This window comes from Triturus cristatus, chromosome 1_2, assembly GCF_964204655.1.
Source record: "Triturus cristatus chromosome 1_2, aTriCri1.1, whole genome shotgun sequence".
Classification (NCBI taxonomy): Eukaryota; Metazoa; Chordata; class Amphibia; order Caudata; family Salamandridae; genus Triturus; species Triturus cristatus.
The window spans coordinates 661,828,210-661,849,383 of record NC_140580.1 but is presented as its reverse complement, the minus strand read 5'-3'; the positions used below and the strand labels follow the sequence as shown (position 1 = coordinate 661,849,383).

Below are 21,174 nucleotides of genomic sequence, written 5' to 3'. Positions count from 1 at the left end.
CGAGGACAGAACATGTCCACTCCTATGCTGTCGTGTTACGTATTTGAGAATTTATATACCTTGATCTCTGGTCTGAGCTTTCTTGGTCTTTACACGAGGCTTTCCCATGCAGTGGAGGATGCCATGACCACTTCTGAAGCTGTTGTGCTCAACCCATCCGTGGTTGCGTGATCTGATTTGAGGATTTGTCTGCGGCTACAGCCAGGCACTCGCAAGCATTTCCAATGTTGGAATTTTCAAGAGTCCCATCAGGGATTTTGTCCCGTGCTTCTCCAGCTCAGCTTTTCCTACTGTCTTCCCCTGTGCGATTTTAATGTCTTTGTTTCTATTTTATACAGATCTTCTGCCCAAAAACAATAGGCTATAATCGTTACAAAAAATACCCCCCATTATGATCCCCACTGTGCCAAATCTTGCATTTGCTCATATATTTTATTTAATGTAAGCTTCACCCGAGCTCTTCTTCAACTTTTCGCTGTTGTAAAATCTGAATTCCTCTCTCTTGCTCTTTCTTCATTTCACAACTATTTTGTTTCATTCTGTTTGCCGTTACGTATTTTTTCTCTCCGGATTTTTCATTTTTTAAATATATTCTTCTATAGAAGATCCTCAAAGTAAGTGTGCTCCCTAATTGTTCAGTGTTAAAGAAGACTGTCTAACTTCCTTCACGCTTACAGATCGCCATCCAACCGAGTGGAATGCAGGTCTTCATTTGCCAACGTTATTTCTCTCAAATATTCATAAAACCTACCTCCCACAATGCATTGTGCAGTTTATACTTCCACTGAGGAAAAACTGCTTTTTTTTCACGAACATTTGAGTGCTTCCGCAAGATGTTGGTCAAAATTACAATGGAGACATGTCAACGAATTAGTGAGACTTTCGATAGCAGAACATTGAGAAATTTTGGATTTAAGGCCCGAAAAGGGGCAACATAATAATTGAACTGGGGGTCAAGGTGTCCTTTAGTGAAACAGTTGTTGAGAGCTCATTATAAAGAAGGCCACTGCAGTTATGCGGTAGGGGAGGACTATGTTATGTGACAGGTGTGGTTAGCTAAATTAAGCAGCAAGAAAAGGTAAATTATGCGGCATAACGCAGCACATTTCGAGATCGCATAACCTCTATATTTTGGCATTTTTTATACATGTTAACACTATCTGGATAGCGGGTTTACCTCATTATTACCAATTTGATACTAAAATACAGGAATAAGCGAAAGAAATGTCACCAATCAATCTTTGCAAAGGACCTTCCACTGTGAGGCAGCAGCGTTGCCACGTTTTAAGTAGCTTTTGAGGTAGTAACAATTTTTGGTTGTTAAAATCTGTACATTAAGTAGCAGATTATGGATTATATGGCAAGTGCGGTAAAGCCATAATTATATGGAAAAAGCTGCAGAATTGCATAATTCTAGCGGCCCTGATTATAGGTTCCTCAGACCCTTTTATACATAGACATGGAGTACAGTGTGCCAGGAGCTGTCTGGCTGGAAAAGATAACATACTTTTGGAATCCAGTTTTTCTGAGTTTGTCTTACCTCACTTTCAATGTGTTTGTTGTGTTGTCGGCTTCCGGGGAAGGACACCCCATCCACAAGGTTCCATCCTCACTGCAGCTATTCCTGCTATGTTGTGATCTATTATCTACGGGTTCCTCCTTTCCATTTTTTCGGGTAATCTTCTCTCCAGTACTTCGAGAGAGCAATATGGCGGCGTAAATCGCTTTACAAATCTGAAATGTAACATAACATTAACGTTATCAAATGAGCCATAATACCCAAAACAGATTTTCATGGGCAGAGTGCTGACTTTTTTCAGCTGGTTCAACGTTGGCTGGCCTGTGATATCACAATGACTGGGAAGTGTGACCTTATTTTAAGTGCTCCAGTAGCCCACCTGGTAACTTCACCTGAGTTACTCATAACCGGGGTACTGGTAGTTCCAGGGGAAAATATTTCTGGGAAATTGCAAGTGGGACAAGGAGGATCTCCTTAGAAATGAGGAATTTCCAAGGGAATTTGGAAATTTCTCATTTTCTCCCAGTATTTCAGCCATATAGCTCAGCTGCTTTCACCCCTGGAGAAACAAAATGGATCGGCCGTGTTTCCACGTGCCGCGTACTCGCGATGAACCCAGTAACTGCGGTAACAGTCCCATTTAAATTTCCTGGCCACTCGTAATTAAGACCAAAGTATATATTTGGAAAATTCAAGGTTTTATTATTGCAGAGCAAACTCTGATTTGAAGATCTTGCAAATAGGAACAGTCCAAAGCAGAGAAGGTTCAACCAAAGAATGAAGAAAAAAATATGGACTGGATACATTCTAGAGAGAAAATGAATCATGACATCTCAACACATTTGCTTGATCCCCTTTTAAGTACGCTGCAAGTGGGCTCTATTCTTCAACTTTAACTTAAAGCTTTGAGTTATGTGCCACATTATCTATTTTAGTAGGTCTTACAAATAAAGCTAGTCTGTGCAAAGTGGGGCAGTTGTGTGTTGCGGACAAATTTAAGGGGAGCAGACTTTAAAGTTACTTGAGCTGCATAGACAATAGCAAAAAAAATTGATAATCAACCACCGCACATTTGCTTAGTTGCTGAGGGCAATCAAAAAATCCTCTTTTAGTAGTTCAGCCCCCTTTTAGCCCTTCTTTATAATGCGCCAGATGTGTCCTGAGCACTTGATGGTCCTCTTGGAATTTCTGCGTCCTTGACTCAGTTGGGCATGCATTAGGGTTGGGTCATGGTGGCGGAACTTCTGCTGTGGCGTGTCTAGCCAGCGTGTCACGTTTTGCATGTCTTTCTCGTTTTGGGCAAGATGTCCTCCATTTTGCCAGATTTCTCATGGTGTGTGATGGGATCTTTTCTTCTCCCCTCTCCATACTCAGATGACACAACTGATGAAAGCAGCAAGGAGCAACACCAAGGACGGCCTGGAGAAGACCCGGATCGCCATGATGCGCAAGGTGCCCTTCCTTCATCGTAAAGAGACCGCAGGTAGGCATGCCGCCATTTCTCAATCACAGGTAGAGTTCAAAACTTTCTGAAGTGTGGGAGTCATGGGGAACCTCCATGGTTTATTCTCTTTTAATTGCAAGGAGTTGAATATTGAGCATCAATTATTTTAAAAAAAATATATTTTTATTTGCCTTTTTAACCAATACAAAAACAACTGGCATGTCACAAATAGTCATCCACGCGTCCGGAAAAAAAAACACTCCCCCCACCCACAACCCACCTTAACATCTCCATGTCCATCAACCTATCGAAATCCGGCTCTGTCATAAATGACACTGTTGACAGTCTTCTTTTTCCCCCACAGAGGCTCCCCCTGGGTCTAGGTCCCATGTCCAGCCACATACCCTCACAGAGTAGAGCTGTACCCAATAGGGCCCACAGCGTGTCAATCAGATCCCAGTCCCCCATCCAGGCCATGGTACCTTCTCCATTTTCCCCATATTCTGCGAAATTTCCGGGGGCATCCTCTCGCTTTATATGTAACCCTTTCCACCGCCATAAACATATCCATTTCCCTCCTCCATCCTCCTAATTGAGGTGGAGATGACGCCCCCCAAGCCCGAGCCACATCTCTTCAGCATCAATTATTAACTACAATATGATAATTTCAAGTTCCGGGCAAGCTGTGAGACATTTGATGTATTGGAATATTTCTAATCATTTCATGGGGTGGTTGGTGGTCAACGCTCATTCAATGGTCGGGTTAGTATAACAATAAGTGGGCACTCTGCCAGATTTCTTACAAAACCAGGGTGCGTCCGGTTGGTGCAAATTAGGAACAATTGCTCTCTGATGTCTGTTTAACACGAGGAAAAAACTTTCTTATAAAGTGACGAGCAGGCAGAATTAAATAAGCAATATATGTGAACACAATATAGGTATACACCTATTACTCTCCAGACAATTACATTCAAATATATAATATCATGAAGATAAAATGTAGGCAAGTCACGGAAGAACAGTGGTACTCATACGTAGACTTTCTTAGATAGAAAAGATAGTTCTTTCTTTTAGAAACAGAAAAAAAGCATATTTTGGTAATAACACCCAAAAAGGGATGCAATTATTAATACCCTGCTGAGAAAAATGTCAAAAATAGTGTCAAACTGTAGATGGAAGAGTAGTACCAACCACAAGGATGGTGCCAGATTGAATAGAAACTGAGACATTTAAGGTAGTTGTTGTAGTTTACACCTCGTGCAAATTATCTATTTGCCCTGAGCATCAGGCCCACAGTAGTCCAAGAGATGCTTCAAAGATCTGATTCTTATAGTTATTGTTTTATGTAGTGCCAACATGGCCCAAAGTCGTTAGTGCGCTTTACAAGATAAACACAGCATTAAAATAGAAAGTGAGGCGACCTCAAGAACAACAGTGAGAACTGTGTCTAAATAGCATACACAGTATGGGAAATAAATAAAAAAGTATGTATGTAAATAACCGGAAACACTTATAAGAAATAAATAAAATAAAATATTGCAATGGGTTCCAGAATGGGATATGGATGCACAAATAGGTGATTCTTGTGTGGCTAGAATCAGGGGAAGATAATAGCTGTGAGAAGTCATAGGTGAGAAAGGAGCAGTAGGAAAGTAAAGTGGGGAGTGGAGGTAGTGAAGAAAGATTCAGGACAAAATTCAATTAAAATGCATGTGAGAGAGATGCAAGTGGCCGAGAGCCATACAGGAGCAGTAGGAATGAAGTAAAGAGAAAATCAGACAAGGGTGTAAGCATCCGAAACTGTAAGGCAATTTTCTTCAATCCTTTTCTCTTTTTGTGGCATTTCTTTTTTTTTTTAATATAATGAAACACCTCCCACAAGGAATTATCTACTCTAGGTGCACTTACATTTGCTGGGCTTAATCAATACAACACAGAAAGGCAATATAACCCACCATGTTGATTGCATCCAATGTACACAACAGGTTGAACAATGTTTGTCTTCTGGTGCCTGCTGCTAAAATGCCTTTCTTTGATGCTAATATAGACAGTTTAAGGTCTATGACCAAGACAGAATCCCAGATGGAAATAGTTGAGGATATGAAACCAAGTATTCTTCCACTTGTGAGGTAACATCTCTCTTTTGCCTTGGAGATATGTTGTAAATGTATGCTTGTGAAGAGACTTTGAATTCAGGGCTAGCTTGGAATTACCAGAGCTTTGCACATTTTTGTAGGGTAGCGAATGACTTGTGACAGTGTACAAAGTTGGTTGGGATGCAAAATTCTCTTCAATTTCAATGATAATGCTCGAGGAGCTTGTACGTTGCCTGTATATGGTAGGAGAAGAGCTCAAGGACTCTGTTCTGACATGCATAAAGCACCAATCTGGGAAATACATTACTTCCTTTAGAAAGCTTGTCTTCTGTTTATTTTTTTCTTTTGCATCTCTTAATTCAGCTAGTCTTAAATAAGTTGCTGGCATAGGGGGCGGTCAGTGTATGTTTGTTGGTGTAAGGTTCTGATTGTACATTTCCATTTGTTGATGAACTATTCATCAGCAGGTAGGAGGTTTTCCTTGTGGCCAGTGGAGAGTCTGGAAGAGGGCCAGAGTTTGAACAGTAGCCTGAAATGTGTTGCCAGGACGGCATGGTTTGCTTCCGTACTGGTGGAATAGCTGACGTCCGTCTCTATTTTTTGCATTGTGAATCTTGAAGATGATGTCCATGATGAAGCTTTGCGATTTGGTGTTTGATGTAAGAAGAAATGTGAATCTGCCTAACTTCATTTCAAAGAGCCGGCATTCATTTCTTCGTTGGTCTGCATAACGGTAATTAGTTTGGCCTTTATTGGGCTCAGTTTGAGACTGGCTTTCAACATCAAGGCTTGGATGGGGCTGCAACGGTTTTTGAATCCATCTATGTGCTTGCTGGTGGAACTTTTAGGTAGTTTCAGGTGCCCTCCTTCTATTCGAATCATCATCCTTCAACGTCAAAGCACAGGTACGGCATGGGCTTCTTAATGCACCCACTACTTTTCAACACCTTTTTGAGCCCTCCCCTGCATTTTAGCAAGACTTCCAACCTTTCCTGATGTAGCTGCCCTGATGACTGCAAGATCATCCATAAATTGGAGAAATATAGGCACGAACACACCAGGGCACCCCAACTCATCACACGCCTCTTAAGGGGATCCAGTTATAGCAAAAACTGTAATAAATATTCTTTCTCTGGTTACGGGGCATACAACACTAACCCATTGGCCATTATCGATATGCAATCAATATCATACCGTCAGTGCTCAGATGTACACAAAAATATATCTAAATCACAGAGGGTTAGTGGTTCAAACATTTGCAACTGACAGCACTCTTGTCGGATGACGGTACACACTTTTTGCAACAGCTCATTTACCATATGTTCTGAAAGGACTCCACAGTTCATCAAATTTGCTCTCTTTGTTCTGCACCTTGCGCTAGTGTAGGGCATAAACATTCAAAAATTTGGACCATCAAAACCAAAGGAAAGGGTGGCTGGGGGCCTCCCACTTCTCAGCGATAGTCAGGCAGGCTACCTGAAGCCACTGGAGCATTGACTTGCCTGCAGTATACATGACGAGTACATATTGTCTCTATCCACATCTCGAAACAAGAACACTAGTGAGCCATCAGGAATATAAATACACATTATACCGCATGTGATCTATTAGGTTCACCACATGTGAAACATAGTACCTGGTTCATCGCAGCCCCACTTATCCCCTCCATCCCCAATACAGATTCAAGAAAAGATCATTATTCCATATTGGACAATCCTCACACCAATGTCGATGTTTCAACCCATGGAATAATTTTGCGTGGGTCACCTCAGGACAAAAAGTCCATCTGACAAACTAACTCTCAACTGTATATATCTTGTGTCTGTCGAGGTCTCCAAACGGGCTCACCAAAAGTCCCTTCTTTCTGGGGGAAGCCTCCGCCGTGAACACCAGCAACTCTGGGCTTGGTAGCAGGACCTTTAAGAGAGAGTCAGCCACGAAGATTGTACTGTGGTCTGTCTTGTACTGTCTTAAAGCCATCCAAAGATGGTTACCAAATGGCATATCGGATGCTTTTGTTTAAGTGTGAACAAAGATTCCCAACCGTGTTTACTTGGCTGCACCAGGGCTGGCTTCAATTAGGTGGCTAGGAATATCCCACTGTGTTATGGAACCCTAATAATCCTTCGTGGGTTGGTTTGTATAAAACTAAACTGGCTACATTTGAGGACCTGTTAGACTAGATGAATGCTAATAGTTTGCTTTGGATACTTTTCAGAAATTACACAAACATTCTGATGGGCAAGGTCTGAGTAAGGTACAGCATCCATGATAAAGCTAGCATTTATATTAATGTTCATTGAATCCATACAAATTTGGTTCGGATCTGTATTCTGCTGAAACACCAGTCTCTAATGAAAGCTTACTCAGCGTTACATAAAATATATACCTTGGCCTCCCTAAAGGCCTGAACGATAGACTTCAATTGGTTCAAAACCGGGCTGCCAGGCTTATTTTCCAACAGCCTAGGCATTGCCATGTCACCCCCCTTGTTGAGAACGCTTCACTAGCTTCCAGTGAAACAGCGTTCTATTTTTAAAGTCGGTTGTATCACTTTTAAATCTATTGCGCCATAATTCCTGCTTTCATATCATCAAGAATCAAAAATGCACGCTTAATCGCATCTTAAGGTCCACTCATAAGGACCTCCTTGCAATCCTCTCATTTAAAAAGATGAGATTGGGAGGTTACAGATTTTCTGTTCTTGCCCCACGCATCTGGAACTCCCTTCCCCCTCAATTGAGATCTACACCCAACTATATGAGCTTCCGGAAACTCTTGAAGACCTGGTTCTTTAGACAAGCATATGACCAAGTTCGTGCCTGTAGTGCATTGTTTCTGTTACGCAAGACCAAAAACCTAACTGGTGATCGAGTGCTATATAAAACCCTTTAACGTAACATAACATAACATAGCATGTGGTGCGTCCATAAGTCCAATAGCAACATTTAAGCTATTGGCTTAAATGTGAGCTTGGGCAGGCCCAGAGGCGAGGACTCCGGAAAGGAATTTTGCCTGCCTACGTATGTAAGTATTCCTCGTTGGGCTGCAGCAGGCACTAGGGAGTGATTTCCTGTGACTCGAAGTAGGCACTGCCAGAAACCTGCTCCTGCAATTTTGTCACACTCCCTCTGCCTGCCATTGCGTTTTTTCTGTGCTCCTGACACAGGTTAAGGTAAGAATTAGAGTATGAGACGGGAATCAACTTTTTTGGGGGGCCGTTTCACGTAGTGCTTACAAAAACAGAGTTTAGAACTCTGTTTTTGTTAGCGCCAACAACGAAATGTTGATTCTCCCTATACTCCAGATGTGGTGTTAGGGCCACAGTTGCATACTTTGGAACTGGGGAACCAGTTTCAAGTCCCAGCATTGGGTCAACATCCTGTGATTCTGGGCAAATCACTTAATTTCCCCATGCCTATAAACAATGAATGGTGACATTGTGTAATATAACTGATGCTTATGTGAGGCGCTCCAGTACCTTTGGGTCACTTTATGCTACATGAAAAATGAACAAAGAGGTAAAGCCAAAGCATTAACATAAGTAAAGACAAATAGATACATATTTACTGGCTGATTTGTAAATTGTGGCTTCGCGGTTTAAATTGTGTGATCTTAGGCAAATACTTTATTTCACCAAAACTAATTTTTCTTCAAGATCGCATATGAAAGCACTTTCAAATATGTGAGTTCAGAATATCAGTTATAAAAAAAAAACAATTGTGTTTGATTTAATAGACCATAATGTTGCTGTATAATAATCTGGGCAGTTTACAGGTTTTACATGACACATGACTTGCCTCTTAGTTCACTAATGGTTTGTGCCTCAAAACTATCACTTGTAAGTATTTCTTAGTACAGTGCTGTAATGTGACATTTTAATGTTAAAGCTTCTAGATGTTAGAGAAATTCACTTTTTTGAATTTTGAAGAGATTTTGTCATATTTTACATGATGTTTGTTGTATGATGTACATAGCAAACATTCTCACTGCTCAGTTTGTGCACAAGCCTTAAAAGCCAAGCCACACTCCTGGCTCAGCTCTCCCTGTTAATTTGCTGGTTCTCCCCTCTAAGAAAGCAATATCCTTTAATATCAGAGGTAGGTACCCATCTATTGGCTGAACTGCACAGTGTGCAACTAGAAAATCGGGGATCATTGCTTTGTCCTTAATTCTTGGAGGGGGAGATTATAGTCTGTGACATATATCGACATGCTATTTTTGGCAGTTTTACACAGCACAAACCAAAAATAGGAGTTTGGGACTGAGTTTGTTGCACTAGCACAATCTATTGTGCGGCTGCTAAAAAATAAAATGCTGATTGCCTGTTGCACAGGCTCTAATCTCCCCTTCCAAGAATTAAGGACAAAGCATTAATCTTTGATGTTAAAGATAGTACCCATCTGGTAGCTGAATTGCACAGAGTGAACCTGGAAAATTGTAGAATAATCCCAACTTCTTTGCTGGACCAAAATGTCTGAGCCATCGCTAGTGCGTGGAATACAAAGTATGTCCCTTTATTAGTGGCCCAGCCATCTTCCCATATAGCTTCAGTGATTCATCGGTACTTTGATAACTTCCACCTTCTGCTTAACAGCATCCAGTAATGTGATTCTGTAGCCATTCCATATGCACCCTTCTTCGTCGGGTATCTCTGTGTGGGATTATGAACTTTCACTAATTTTGATGACAGAAGACACAGAGCTAGATGTGTATTACACCTACCCTTTATTATTTAGATTCCTCTCCATCACATTTGTTCTTCTACATCTGGGTGAGCTTGTCTCCACCCATGCTGTCCCATGTCAGTCCTTCAACGGTATTCCCTTTGTTATCCATGCTACCTGTCGTGTCCATTGTTCTGGCCCTGAACCATGACACCTATCCGTTCATATTCCTTAATGTCACTAAGGTGAAACTGTTGACAAATAGCACATCAGCTTTGTAAGAACCATTTTGTCTCTGCAGCAATTTGTTATCCCACTCCTGTCTTCACCACCCTCTCATCTTTGTTACCAGCTCATCTCCCAGGTGTACACACAGACTACTACATTTTGTGCCACCAGATGTTCAGAAATGTTGAACTCAAATATGCTACTGCACCGTGCAAACAAGTGTATCTGATCGAATGTGCTCAACAACCACATCTTTATCACCAATTTATATGCAAGATGTACAGATTTGTACTTTTCTGCTACAGACTGTCACAAATATTGACCCCGATTACAATAAGAACACAGCTAGTGTACTATGTGGGTAAGAGCACCTCTTTGTAATGTGATGTCGTCTTCTTTACCTCCTTGTTTTTGTCACTATCTTTTCTTTTAGATGTAATGGCTTATATATCTGAAAGAGACCATTAGTTATAGATTCCTTACCATAGAATTACCCCGAGGCATCAGACTGGCTCCGGCGATTTTTTCTCTTAGCAGTACCCCTGCGCGTCGGTATGTGGCGTCGGTCGACTCCGTGTCTGTCGTCGGCGTCGTGTTCGCCGGGATATCATCGTGGTGTCAAAATTGACGCCGCTCCTGTGCGCTGACATCAGTTCTTTCTTTTTTTGCACCAGCCTAGCGCAGGTCCATAGAGAGCTACCCCTTAGTTACTTTTTGACTAACTTTTTCTCGACTTTTTGTCTACTTTTTGAGTCTTTGACTCCTGGTGTACGAGGGATGTCCCATCGTCAGACCGGGTTTAAACCGTGCAAGGTACAACTTTCAAATGTCACCAGCCACCACTGCCTGCAATCCATTTTGTGTTACGCCTGACCCGTTTAGTGTTACACGTTATTCAGGTCTTTTCACCGATGCATATTTCTCCCTCTTATCGAAGTTGAAATGTTGGCATGTATGAATACGAGTGAGAGAGAGAGAGAGGGAGAAGGACTCAAACTAATGACATTGCCGTAAGTAATTTAAGGATTTGTACCCATTGGACCTTCAATATAATCGAGATTACAAATTGTATGACTGTACCACACTTCCTGTGCACAATTCTTACTCTGTAAAACCTGGTGGAATTTTTGCAGTAAGTAGAACTTGGAATAGGGAGGTAAAACTGCACCGGATAAATACTAAACCTTGCAGTTTCCCTTTACTGTTCATATTTACGTGTTTCAGCCTTCTTTTCAATCGATATTACAAATTGTGTGAAAATGCCGATCTTTCCCACCGACATTTTACCAGGTAATGCCTGAGTAGAACTCGGAATGTGGAGGTAAAACCGCTCCCAATAAATAGCGGCCCCTTAGGTATCCGTATTTTTTACTGTGTGCGCTATTAACACCCCAAAATGGCGAGCCAATCGAAACCAGGCCTTCGTGTTGATGCTGAGTCTAGTTGTGTGTCCGTTTCCATGTATTCAGGTCTGGCTAGCTCCTTCGTGTGACGCTGCGAGCTTCCATTTGTTTTCCTGTTTCTTTAAGATCCTTTCCATCATCACAGCGCCTTATGGGGTCAACGTTGTTTAAGTGGATGACTGATTGTTTCCAGGAGAAGTCACTGAACGAGATTGCTTCTTTCTTGGCAGTGATGTGAGAGACTGTAAAACGACTTGTTGCGCAGCACACATTTCTCTTCCGAGATGCTCCCGCCAGGCAGCTGACAAATCGACGTTCGTGATACAGATCTGTTATATTTATTAGTGTTCATGTACCTCTATATGTGATAGTCTTGCTCGTCTTTCTTCTCTTTCCTTTTTCTATTCTTTCTCCTGTATTTACCTTTAGTTTAGCATGTTGGTACATCATCTCTGTCGGTTCCTTTTTGGATTATTACATTTACAATCTGTGACAATTAACAGTTGTGCGCTGTGCCTGCAGACAGGAAGTAAACACTTTCGTTTCCACCCCATAGAGTGGTGGCTTCAATAAGAGAATTATGCAAATTATATCACCAAAACGTTTTACCAATCTTTCTGTTGCTGGATTAAAAGGAGCATTCTAAAGAACTACTAACAAAGTTGCATTGGTACTAAAAAAAACTCTATATTTAGAACTGCTGTGTTCTGTGCCAAGACTTTAGAAGTTGTAGGATCTGAAACCGAATCCAATGCACTCATAACCTGCATTAACAACATCACTAACTGGAATTCCCAAGCTTCAGGAGTAAGATCTCTTACAGCTCATCCCCTTGAATTAAATGGTACTGTCACGTGATGAGTAGTTAGTACCCTCATTCAGCACTCTGGCTGGGTGGGTGGCCATCACCAGTAATGTTAGGCTTCCTGCCGGCAAATGAGGCATAGTTATCCTGGTCTCTTACCCCTTCATCAATCACAGCTTCCACTTCCAGTTCACCAAAGGTCAGAAGGAGGTTCAACCCGGCCGGATCTATGCCAGAAAATGAGGATAAACACAGGCGATGTAAATACCTCCCATTTACATGCATTATATTTAAATTCATCTGATGAAGATGAACTAAGTATCTAGGGTGGTTCTGTCCTTGCTAGAGTTACATTGGGCACCCCCTAAAAATATGGGCACCATAAAAGTATTCAAAATGTATTAATCCCTTAAAAGCATCAGATTAAAGGTAGGCGTGTAAGGCACGCAAGGCCAATATCCTCAGAATCTTTGCCCATGAATCACCTAGGCGTACTCTAACTCATTGCCATGCCTAGGAGGAATCACCCTGACAAAAAAATGAGAAAAAAACAAAAGGATGCCCTTTGTTAACTTATTGGGAACAGGTGGGAGAACCATATAGCGATCAGCAGGTACGTTTGCAGCAGCTCATTGTTGATGAATTGTGCCATCTCCAACATATGACTTGGCCTATGGTTTGTCCTATTGTTATTTCTCTTGGCATCCATATTCTAGCATGTGTACTACCCACGATCACAATATTTATAACCCACACCGTTCCTCAGCCTACTCTGCTATCATTGGGTACTTAATCTGGGCAGACCACAAACGTAGTACGTCTGGATTCCAAGCCTGGTTGTTGTGGCTACTATGAGCATCTTCTGGGCATAATAGCGTTGTGTCAATTCCAGCTCTTCTGCCCTAAAGACACAACTGTTGACCCTTGGCCACTCTAGTTTCCTACACTGGAACTCTTTATCATGTTATTTCTTTCCAACCTCACCTTCTGTGAGCCAGTGGGCATTCAAATGGGTGAATTTCTAGTTTGTAATAGTGAAACAATCACCTCCCAATTTTCATTACGCTGTGGGAACATTCTGCCACCACTGATAAAGTTGCTCTGATCCTAAAGAATGGGTATTGTATGTCCCAAAGTGCCTAAATTCAGTGCCTGGTGCTTTCATCATGCCACCATATCGATAGATCACCAACTTGGAATCATCCTCGTTCAACAACAGCCTCATTGTGCCATGAATCATGCTTTGATGATTGGCCCTGGCCGGTAAACAACGTTTACCCCCGAAAAAAATTTCCCGCTTGGAATCACAACGCAGTCGTTACAACGACCGCGTTGTGATTCCGCATACCATTACTCTGCAAGTCGGAAGAACGACTTGCGGAAGGGGGGGGGAGGTGTTGGATTTAAAATCCAACACCTTCCCTAGTGTCCGCATAGACTGGAGTTGGAATAGTAAATTATAGTATTCCAACATCCAGCGCCCCCCCTCCGCAAGTCGTTGTTCCGACTTGCGGAGTAATGGTATGCGGAATCACAACGCGGTCGTTGTAACGACCGTATTGTGATTCCAAGCGGGGAAAAAGGCGGCAGAATAACGTCATAGATTCGCCCTGGCCATCATACCATCTCTTATTTGCTTCCAGGATCACTCAATATCCCATCCCAGTTGCAATCAGTCTCAGACTTAGGAATCCTGAATCCTGTCCTGCCCTCTTCTGTTCACCAGTCCAATAATTCTATGATCTTCCTGTCATCAACATTCTTCCTAGCCAACAGCAGTTCACGAATCTCAGTGCATAGAGTTAGCACGGCACGCAAGCAAATGTTTTTTATTCAAAGAATGTATATGGCTGGTCTCTGTCTGAAGTGGCACGGAGGCAAAAAAAAATTGATGGACTGAATAAGATCCTGAACAAATGCGAAATGCCGGGGCTTATGCAAGCATTCAGCCCGTCACATTTGTGTATCAGTGTAACACTCTAAGTGCAAAACATCTAAAGTGCTAGTGCTTAAAAAGTTTTTAAACACACATGTTCAATATCATCAGCAGCATCCATTTATGATCTAATGTCTCATTCTTTATATTTGTTACCCTGATAGTACAAATAAAGTGCAAAAAAGCATGTGCAAAAAGGATACAAAAAAGCGCAATATTCACTATTGCAATCCAAGAACAATTGATTCCCACATTTGTAGCTATAAACATATAAATATGCAAATAAATAAATACAAATAAATATCGATATAAATACAATTCAATTGTCTAAAATTGGAAAAAATCTATCAAAGTTTAAAATAATCCATCCAATCAGAAACTACATATCAAATACCATTTGTTTTAAAGTGCATATTTAGTTAAAGAGAAAATAAATGATCTAAAACCATTTATACACCAAGATTGAATGAATTAAGATTTACAGAATAAGGAATTTAATCGCAGTGCAGCCTGATAATAAATATTTTGGAGAGTGAGCCAGATCCAAACATTTTCTTCAGTGGTATATATGTTTTTGCCATTATATCACTATCACATATAGAAATAATTGTGTCCATAGTTAGAATATACACAACATAGAGCTTTACAGATATGTGTACAAATCCTCACTTGTGTTGAGGCCCCCTGGATACTTAGTATCTAACTCGAGTATATAGAGAGTCTCAAGATGCCTCAATTTAGCCTCCTGGTCACCTCCTCTTTTTGCGGTGGTACCACATCAATGACAAAATATTTCAAGTGCTTCAGACTACTCTCATGATGTTCTTTAAAGTGTCTTGCCACGGGGTAGCTGGGGTCATTATTAGTAATTGCCCTTGTATGTTGTAAAATCCTTTTGTGGACAGCTAGCTTGGTACTGCCTATGTACAATAAATTACAGCTACATTCCAGTACATATATAGCATGGTCTGTTCTACATGTCAGATGTTGATTAATAGCTTGTAATGTAATTAAAGGCTGAGCGATATATGGTTCTATTTGTACCAAACTGGCGAGCTTTGCAACTGAGCCATATCCCTACCTTCCTCCGGATCCCCAGGGCTACTTTTTACTAATGCATTGCCCATTGATGCCGTTTTCGTATATGTAATAGCAGACTTTTTAGGGAAAAATACACCTATTACGGGGTCATCCAATACGTTGGGCCAATAGTGTCTTATGATGCCCCTAAGCTGTTTCCCTGCTTGGAATATGACATATATAGATATAGATACATACATTGTCCTTTTGGGTACTTCCTGGAGCTCCAAGAACAAACACAGCGACACACCTCCGGACAGCATAAAATATTTATTATGCACGAAGACGGCGCGTTTTGGCAAAAGCCTTTTTCAAGTCTATATATAATGTATTTGTTTATCGGAACTAATGTGAATAAACAAGTGCCTGCACTCTATTGCAGCTATAAAACAAACAACAGACAGAGATATGACTATAACTATATAAGGGGTGCACAAAACGTCACCTGAAAAGAAAACACGGCCCACTCCAGTCTTTGTGGGTGTAAAGCGGTCTATTTATTTCAAATTGTAACTATGTGGAAAAATAGTATAAAGGTTGTTAGGAGCAGTTCACTTGAACAAGAACAGTTACGAGTTCCACTAGCATACATATCTTATGTATGTGATATATAAACCTCTGCATCAAAGTTAAACATCTTACGCTCCTCCTAATTGTGATGGGAATGAGTCACAATTATATTGGTTATTGATACATTATTAGTCGTTGTTCAGCCCTTTGGGAGGAACATGGTACCTCTTAGAGAAATAAACGTTAACCTGTGTGGGTCTTTAAGTGGAATGCCAAGTGTCTCTTCAGCTCTTCCTTCACAGATACCACCAGGTCACACTCTGTGGTGATCTTGTGGCTACCATGCCCTCATTTTGGAGTGGAGATAAAACCTTAGTTCTTCCAAGGGTCTGTTGCAGAATTGGTACAATTCTCCTGGTAAACCTCTTCTTTCTGGATTGGTGGTCACCAATAAAACATATTCTACAATTTGAACGCCATTGTCATCAGGTCAGGTTTTGTCAGCTAAACTAGTCCTTTCTTCTAGGCAACAGGATACTAAATCTCTGGGATTAACGAGCCATTGTTCTCTCATCAGCTTCAATAAAAAAAACAACACTACATTGTGGGACATTTCCTAAAGAGTGGAAAAATATCAACTGCATGTCCTTCTAACTTTCTACTTTGGCCATCCTTTGTGGAGACTGAAGAGGATCCACAAGCTAACCCTAAATATAAACCATGCTGTCCAACAGGACACACAATCACCCTCACCACCAATGCGTCCCATTCTTCCTGCCCAACATGCCTGTCTCGCTCTGTCAGTGTTGTTTGGTAGAGCTTCCATTAATGCTGCTTAACTGAGAATCTGAAATAGGTGGGATTCACCACACAGCACCATATTATTGTAAGAGACGGGCTCCTTTACATCCAGGAACCTGGGACTTCTCCATATTCTAACATGAGCGAGAGGTTATGTGCCGAGCCACAGGAATTATGCAATTTTGCAGATGCTCGGTTTCCCGCATAATCATGGATTTTCCGCATTTTTTTCATAATCCATCATCTGTTGCATAAACTGCAAATTTTAACATAAAAGTTTGTTTCTAGATCAAAAGTTACAAAAAATGTGGTGATGCGTGTTGCGTCGCATCGGAAGGCCTTCCATGGAGGTTGATTGGTCACCTTTGTGTTTCTTATTGCTATCTTTGGGTGTTAAACTAGTACCAATAAGGTGAAACCTATGCTCAGACATTGTTAACAAGTGTAAAACTGTCAAAATAATGGAGTAATACAATCACAAAATGTGCTGCATTACGCAGAGCGCTTTGGCCTTTCTTCCTGCATAATTTAGTTAATTGTGCAGTATAATTTAGTCCTCCACTGCTGCATAATTCCAGAGCTAAGATTCTAATAGGAAAACTGGAACCACCTCATCTGGTAGGTCTTTAAGAGAACCAGTCTGCAGCTCCTTGCAGGCTTCATCTTCAATTCTAGCCACAGGCAATCAACATTCTGTGATGACATCATACACACTTTGCAGCTTCTGGCCGGGCTTAGCTTGTTCCTGATTTAAGGCACACGCACAAACCACACAGACGGACATCGCTCAAAAAGTAAATATTAGGATGTCATTTTCAGAAACCTACTTTGATACATACCCAGCATTCAGTAAAATGGTGACAGAGTCCAGCAGCAACTTAACTCTGCTGTTGACAATCAACCCCCACACATAGATGATCTGACTCCAAGCCTACCAAGCACTACATCTTTCGTACTTGTTCTCTGAGAGAGGGAACCTTGCATTACTCCTTTTGTGCTACTCTTGTTCTGCATAGGAGATGAGAATGTTCTTTTGCTGCCTGTGCTGTACCTGTTTTGAGTGTGTGTGTACACGTTTGGGAAAAAGGCATGCTCTGACACTCCCCATGTACCTGTTTTCTGTGTGCAACACACCTCTTTACAGATCATTGTATCACAGTAAAGTAGCAGCCACCTTTATTGTCAGAACCCCATTTCACCTACAATCACTTTTTAACTGCATCTTTGCCTTTGTCCAGTACTCTCTGGCCTTATGGCTAGAGACACTAAACACATACATACACACTGAAGCATGCTCTTCTGCTATATGTGCTGTACTCCTATCCATGAGAGATGATTGTACTGCTGGGCTTTAAATTAGATTATTCTAGACTTTACTCAGGAGAGAGGATCAGAAACTCTTCTCTGATGATAGAATGCACTCACTAGATGAGAAAGACTTTCGTGTGGATGCTGCTGGAGGAGATCTTTATTCAAATGCTTATTACAAATTGCTTTATGAGGACATTGACACTGGGGATGCAGCGGATTGATATGTATGTATGTATGCTATGTTCTATCGGTCCTTACATTGTGCTCTACCCTGCCTTATCTGGGTTTTGCGATATCATGTATTTTTCTGGACTGTGATATTATTGATTCTATTGGTCTCTGCTCTCTGAACAATGGTAAATCGCTCTGATAGCCACAAGGGTCTGGTTTGCACTGTATAAAACTTTCAAAGTAAATAAATAAATAAATAAATACTGCCGATGTGAGGCCTGTACAGTGTAAAGAAGGCTTGTCCTGCTGCTACCCCCACACTATCTGTTCTGAGTGCATGAGAGAATCTGCTACCCCTGTGGTACCTGTTCTGGGTGTATGAGGGAATCTTGCCCTGTTGCTACCTCTGTGGGACCTGTTCCGAGTGCATGAGGGAATATTTCCCTGTTGCTACCCTGTGGTACCGGTTTTGAGTGCATGAGGGAACCTTGCCCTGCTGCTACCCCTATTGTACCTGTTCTGAGTTCATGAAGGGATATTATCCTATTGCTACCTCTATGGTACCTGTTCTGAGTGCATGAGGGAGACTTGTCCTATTGCTACCCCTGTGGTAACTTTTCTGAGTGCATGAGAGAATCTTGCTTTGTTTTTACCCCTGCTGTACCTTTTTTGAGTGGGTGAGGTATTCTTGCCCTGCTGCTACCCCTGTTGTACCTGGTCAGAGTGTACGAGGGAATCTTGCCCTATTGCTACCCCTGTGGTACCTGTTCTGAGTGCATGAGGGAATCTTGTCCTATTGCGCTACCTCTGTGGAAGCTGTTTTGGGTGCATGAGGGAATCTTGTCCTATTGCTAATCTTGTCCTATTGCTACCCCTGTGGTACCTGTTCTGAGTGCATGAGGGAATCCTGCCCTGTTGCTATCCCTGTGGTAACTTTTCTGAGTGCATGAGAGATTCTTGCTTTGTTTCTAACCCTGCTGTATCTTTTTTGAGTGGGTGAGGGATTCTTGCCCTGCTGCTACCCCGGCTGTACCTGTTCTGAGTGCATGAATCAATTTTCCCTTGCTGTTACCCCTGCGGTATTGGTTCTGAGTATGTGAGATAATCTTGCAACAACATATACAACACTAAACCCCTTATAACATATTCACATCGTATATTGGTTAATCAAAAATGTCCCACAGAAAGAATAACAATTTTTGTAATAAAAAATTATTTTGTTTTCATTATCAAAATAGTCAACATATACTTATTTCTTTCTTTCAATTATTTTTAAATAAATATATATACAATCAATTCTATTTGACTAGAGATTCATTTTATACACAGGAGCCCCAAGAGAGGGGGGAGCAATCCACTTAATTAAGGTACATGTCTCCACATAGAACAATAAGGGAAGAACACAGGGAAAACATATAATCAAAAAGTCACAGTTTAACAAAGACAATACATTACAATTATTAACACCATAAAAAATTCAGACAACACAATTGCGCCAACGCACGTTTCTGAAATCCCATGTACCGTCCTTCATCAGGGCACTGATGTAATATGGTATTTTCAATGTTAGAAAACCTAATATTTTTAACACATACGGCAGAAACATTATACAATGTTTTGAGGCTCCGTCAATTAAATCCAACCATCTTTTTTAGGCATAAATGATGGAGGTGTGTAGACTTCAAAAGTAATAACTTGAGTCCTTCGCAATTTCTCCCTAATGCTCACACCTTGTATATATCTTGTGTCTGTAGCTCAGCATGTATTTTTATAAATTCCTGTCAGGCGAAAGTCCCAATGAGCCTTTTCCACGGTAAGGTCCTCTAATTCACAATATAAAAAACACTCTGTTAGAACATACCGATGCAGTCAAAAGGATAGCAATAGTAGTTGTCGATATCAATCGTAGTAGTGAGGTCAATCGTTTCCAGAAATAAATAATCAAAATGGCAATATTTTAGAAACAACGATGTATGTCTCCAAGTCTGACCACGTATAGGTCCAAACAGTATGTGATATATTGCAATGCGGTGGTTAATTCTCCTCCGTTATACTCAAGAGGGGTAGTCGGGGAGCAGCTCCCTCAGCCATCATAATCCAACCATCAAACTCCTACACGGAAAATACCGATATCGACAACTACTATTGCTATTCTTCGGACTGCATCTGTATGTTCTAACAGAGTGTTTTTTATGTTGTGAATCTGATCTTGATCTTTCTACCTGATCTTTCAACCCAGTGAACCTTGCACTGCTGTTATTCAAGTGATACTTTTTAGATCTGGCGTTAGCCAAGAACTTTTGATTGTACAAAAATTAGATATATATTCTATTTACTTAAAGGGGCTTTCAGACAACCTTCTTCATCCATTGGTCTGGTTTTGTGTCATTCACATTTTCTTTCCGCCCACTACAGCAATACAGAATTAGTCAATAGCTCATCCCACTTCAGACACAGGCTGACTTCACTCTAAGCGACTGAATTCTGCCTTTTAACAAGACGCACATCCACACATAAAGTAGTATCGTTAAGTGGCAGGGGCTACTATACAGTACATAATTTGAGCTGGTGTTTTCCTGTGCTCGGCACTGGCACTTAATTGTCAACACCACACTTATGACAGTCTGCCATATGGGGGCGCTGCTCATCTAATTTAGAGAGGAGCAGAACAACTGTTGTTTATGAATACAATATACATAAAACATTGCTAATACCTGCCTCCCCAGCCATTCCTTTAGCTTTGGGGACCTGGAATAATCTTAACTGTTGCACTTGCAGGTGAGAGAGATGGTTAGTAGTTGTTTTGGTACTGCTATTGGCAGCGCTGTCAGTGGCAATGGGTGGTGCAAACTGCTGTGGCCTCCCAGTCAGGGCCCCAGCACTTATTATTTTACAAATTAAGCAATGCTTCTCTGGCGATGTGTGCTTTTTTAGACAAAACAAATATTTTTGTTGTCAGCCAGTGTGCTTTTTAGGTCTCGCCTGAGCCAGCATACATGCGCTGCTCTGCAAGACTTTTTGTAAGGGAGCTTCAAAATCTGACCAAAATCTGATTTCTAAGAAAGACAGCACGCAATTGGGCAAAGGCGGGTGCATGTCCCGCCTTTGCTCCGCCCACGGCCTATTGCTTGTGGTTACCCGCACAGGCACCATCTGTTTTGAATTATCGTGCCCAGACGTGTGTGCGATAATTCAAAACAGAT

At 41.3% G+C, this 21,174-nt stretch overlaps 1 protein-coding gene across 10 annotated transcripts in view; it reads left to right on the top strand.

The window, feature by feature from the left end:
- The window catches only part of ARHGEF10L (Rho guanine nucleotide exchange factor 10 like), a 585,939-nt gene that overhangs the window by 345,944 nt on the left and 218,821 nt on the right, over positions 1 to 21,174 (top strand). For all 10 annotated transcript variants that reach the window (XM_085608202.1, XM_085608218.1, XM_085608210.1 and 7 more), the window contains one exon: positions 2,894 to 3,002. In XM_085608202.1, the coding sequence (XP_085464328.1) occupies positions 2,894 to 3,002 (109 nt within the window). The remainder of the gene's footprint in view (positions 1 to 2,893; positions 3,003 to 21,174) is intronic.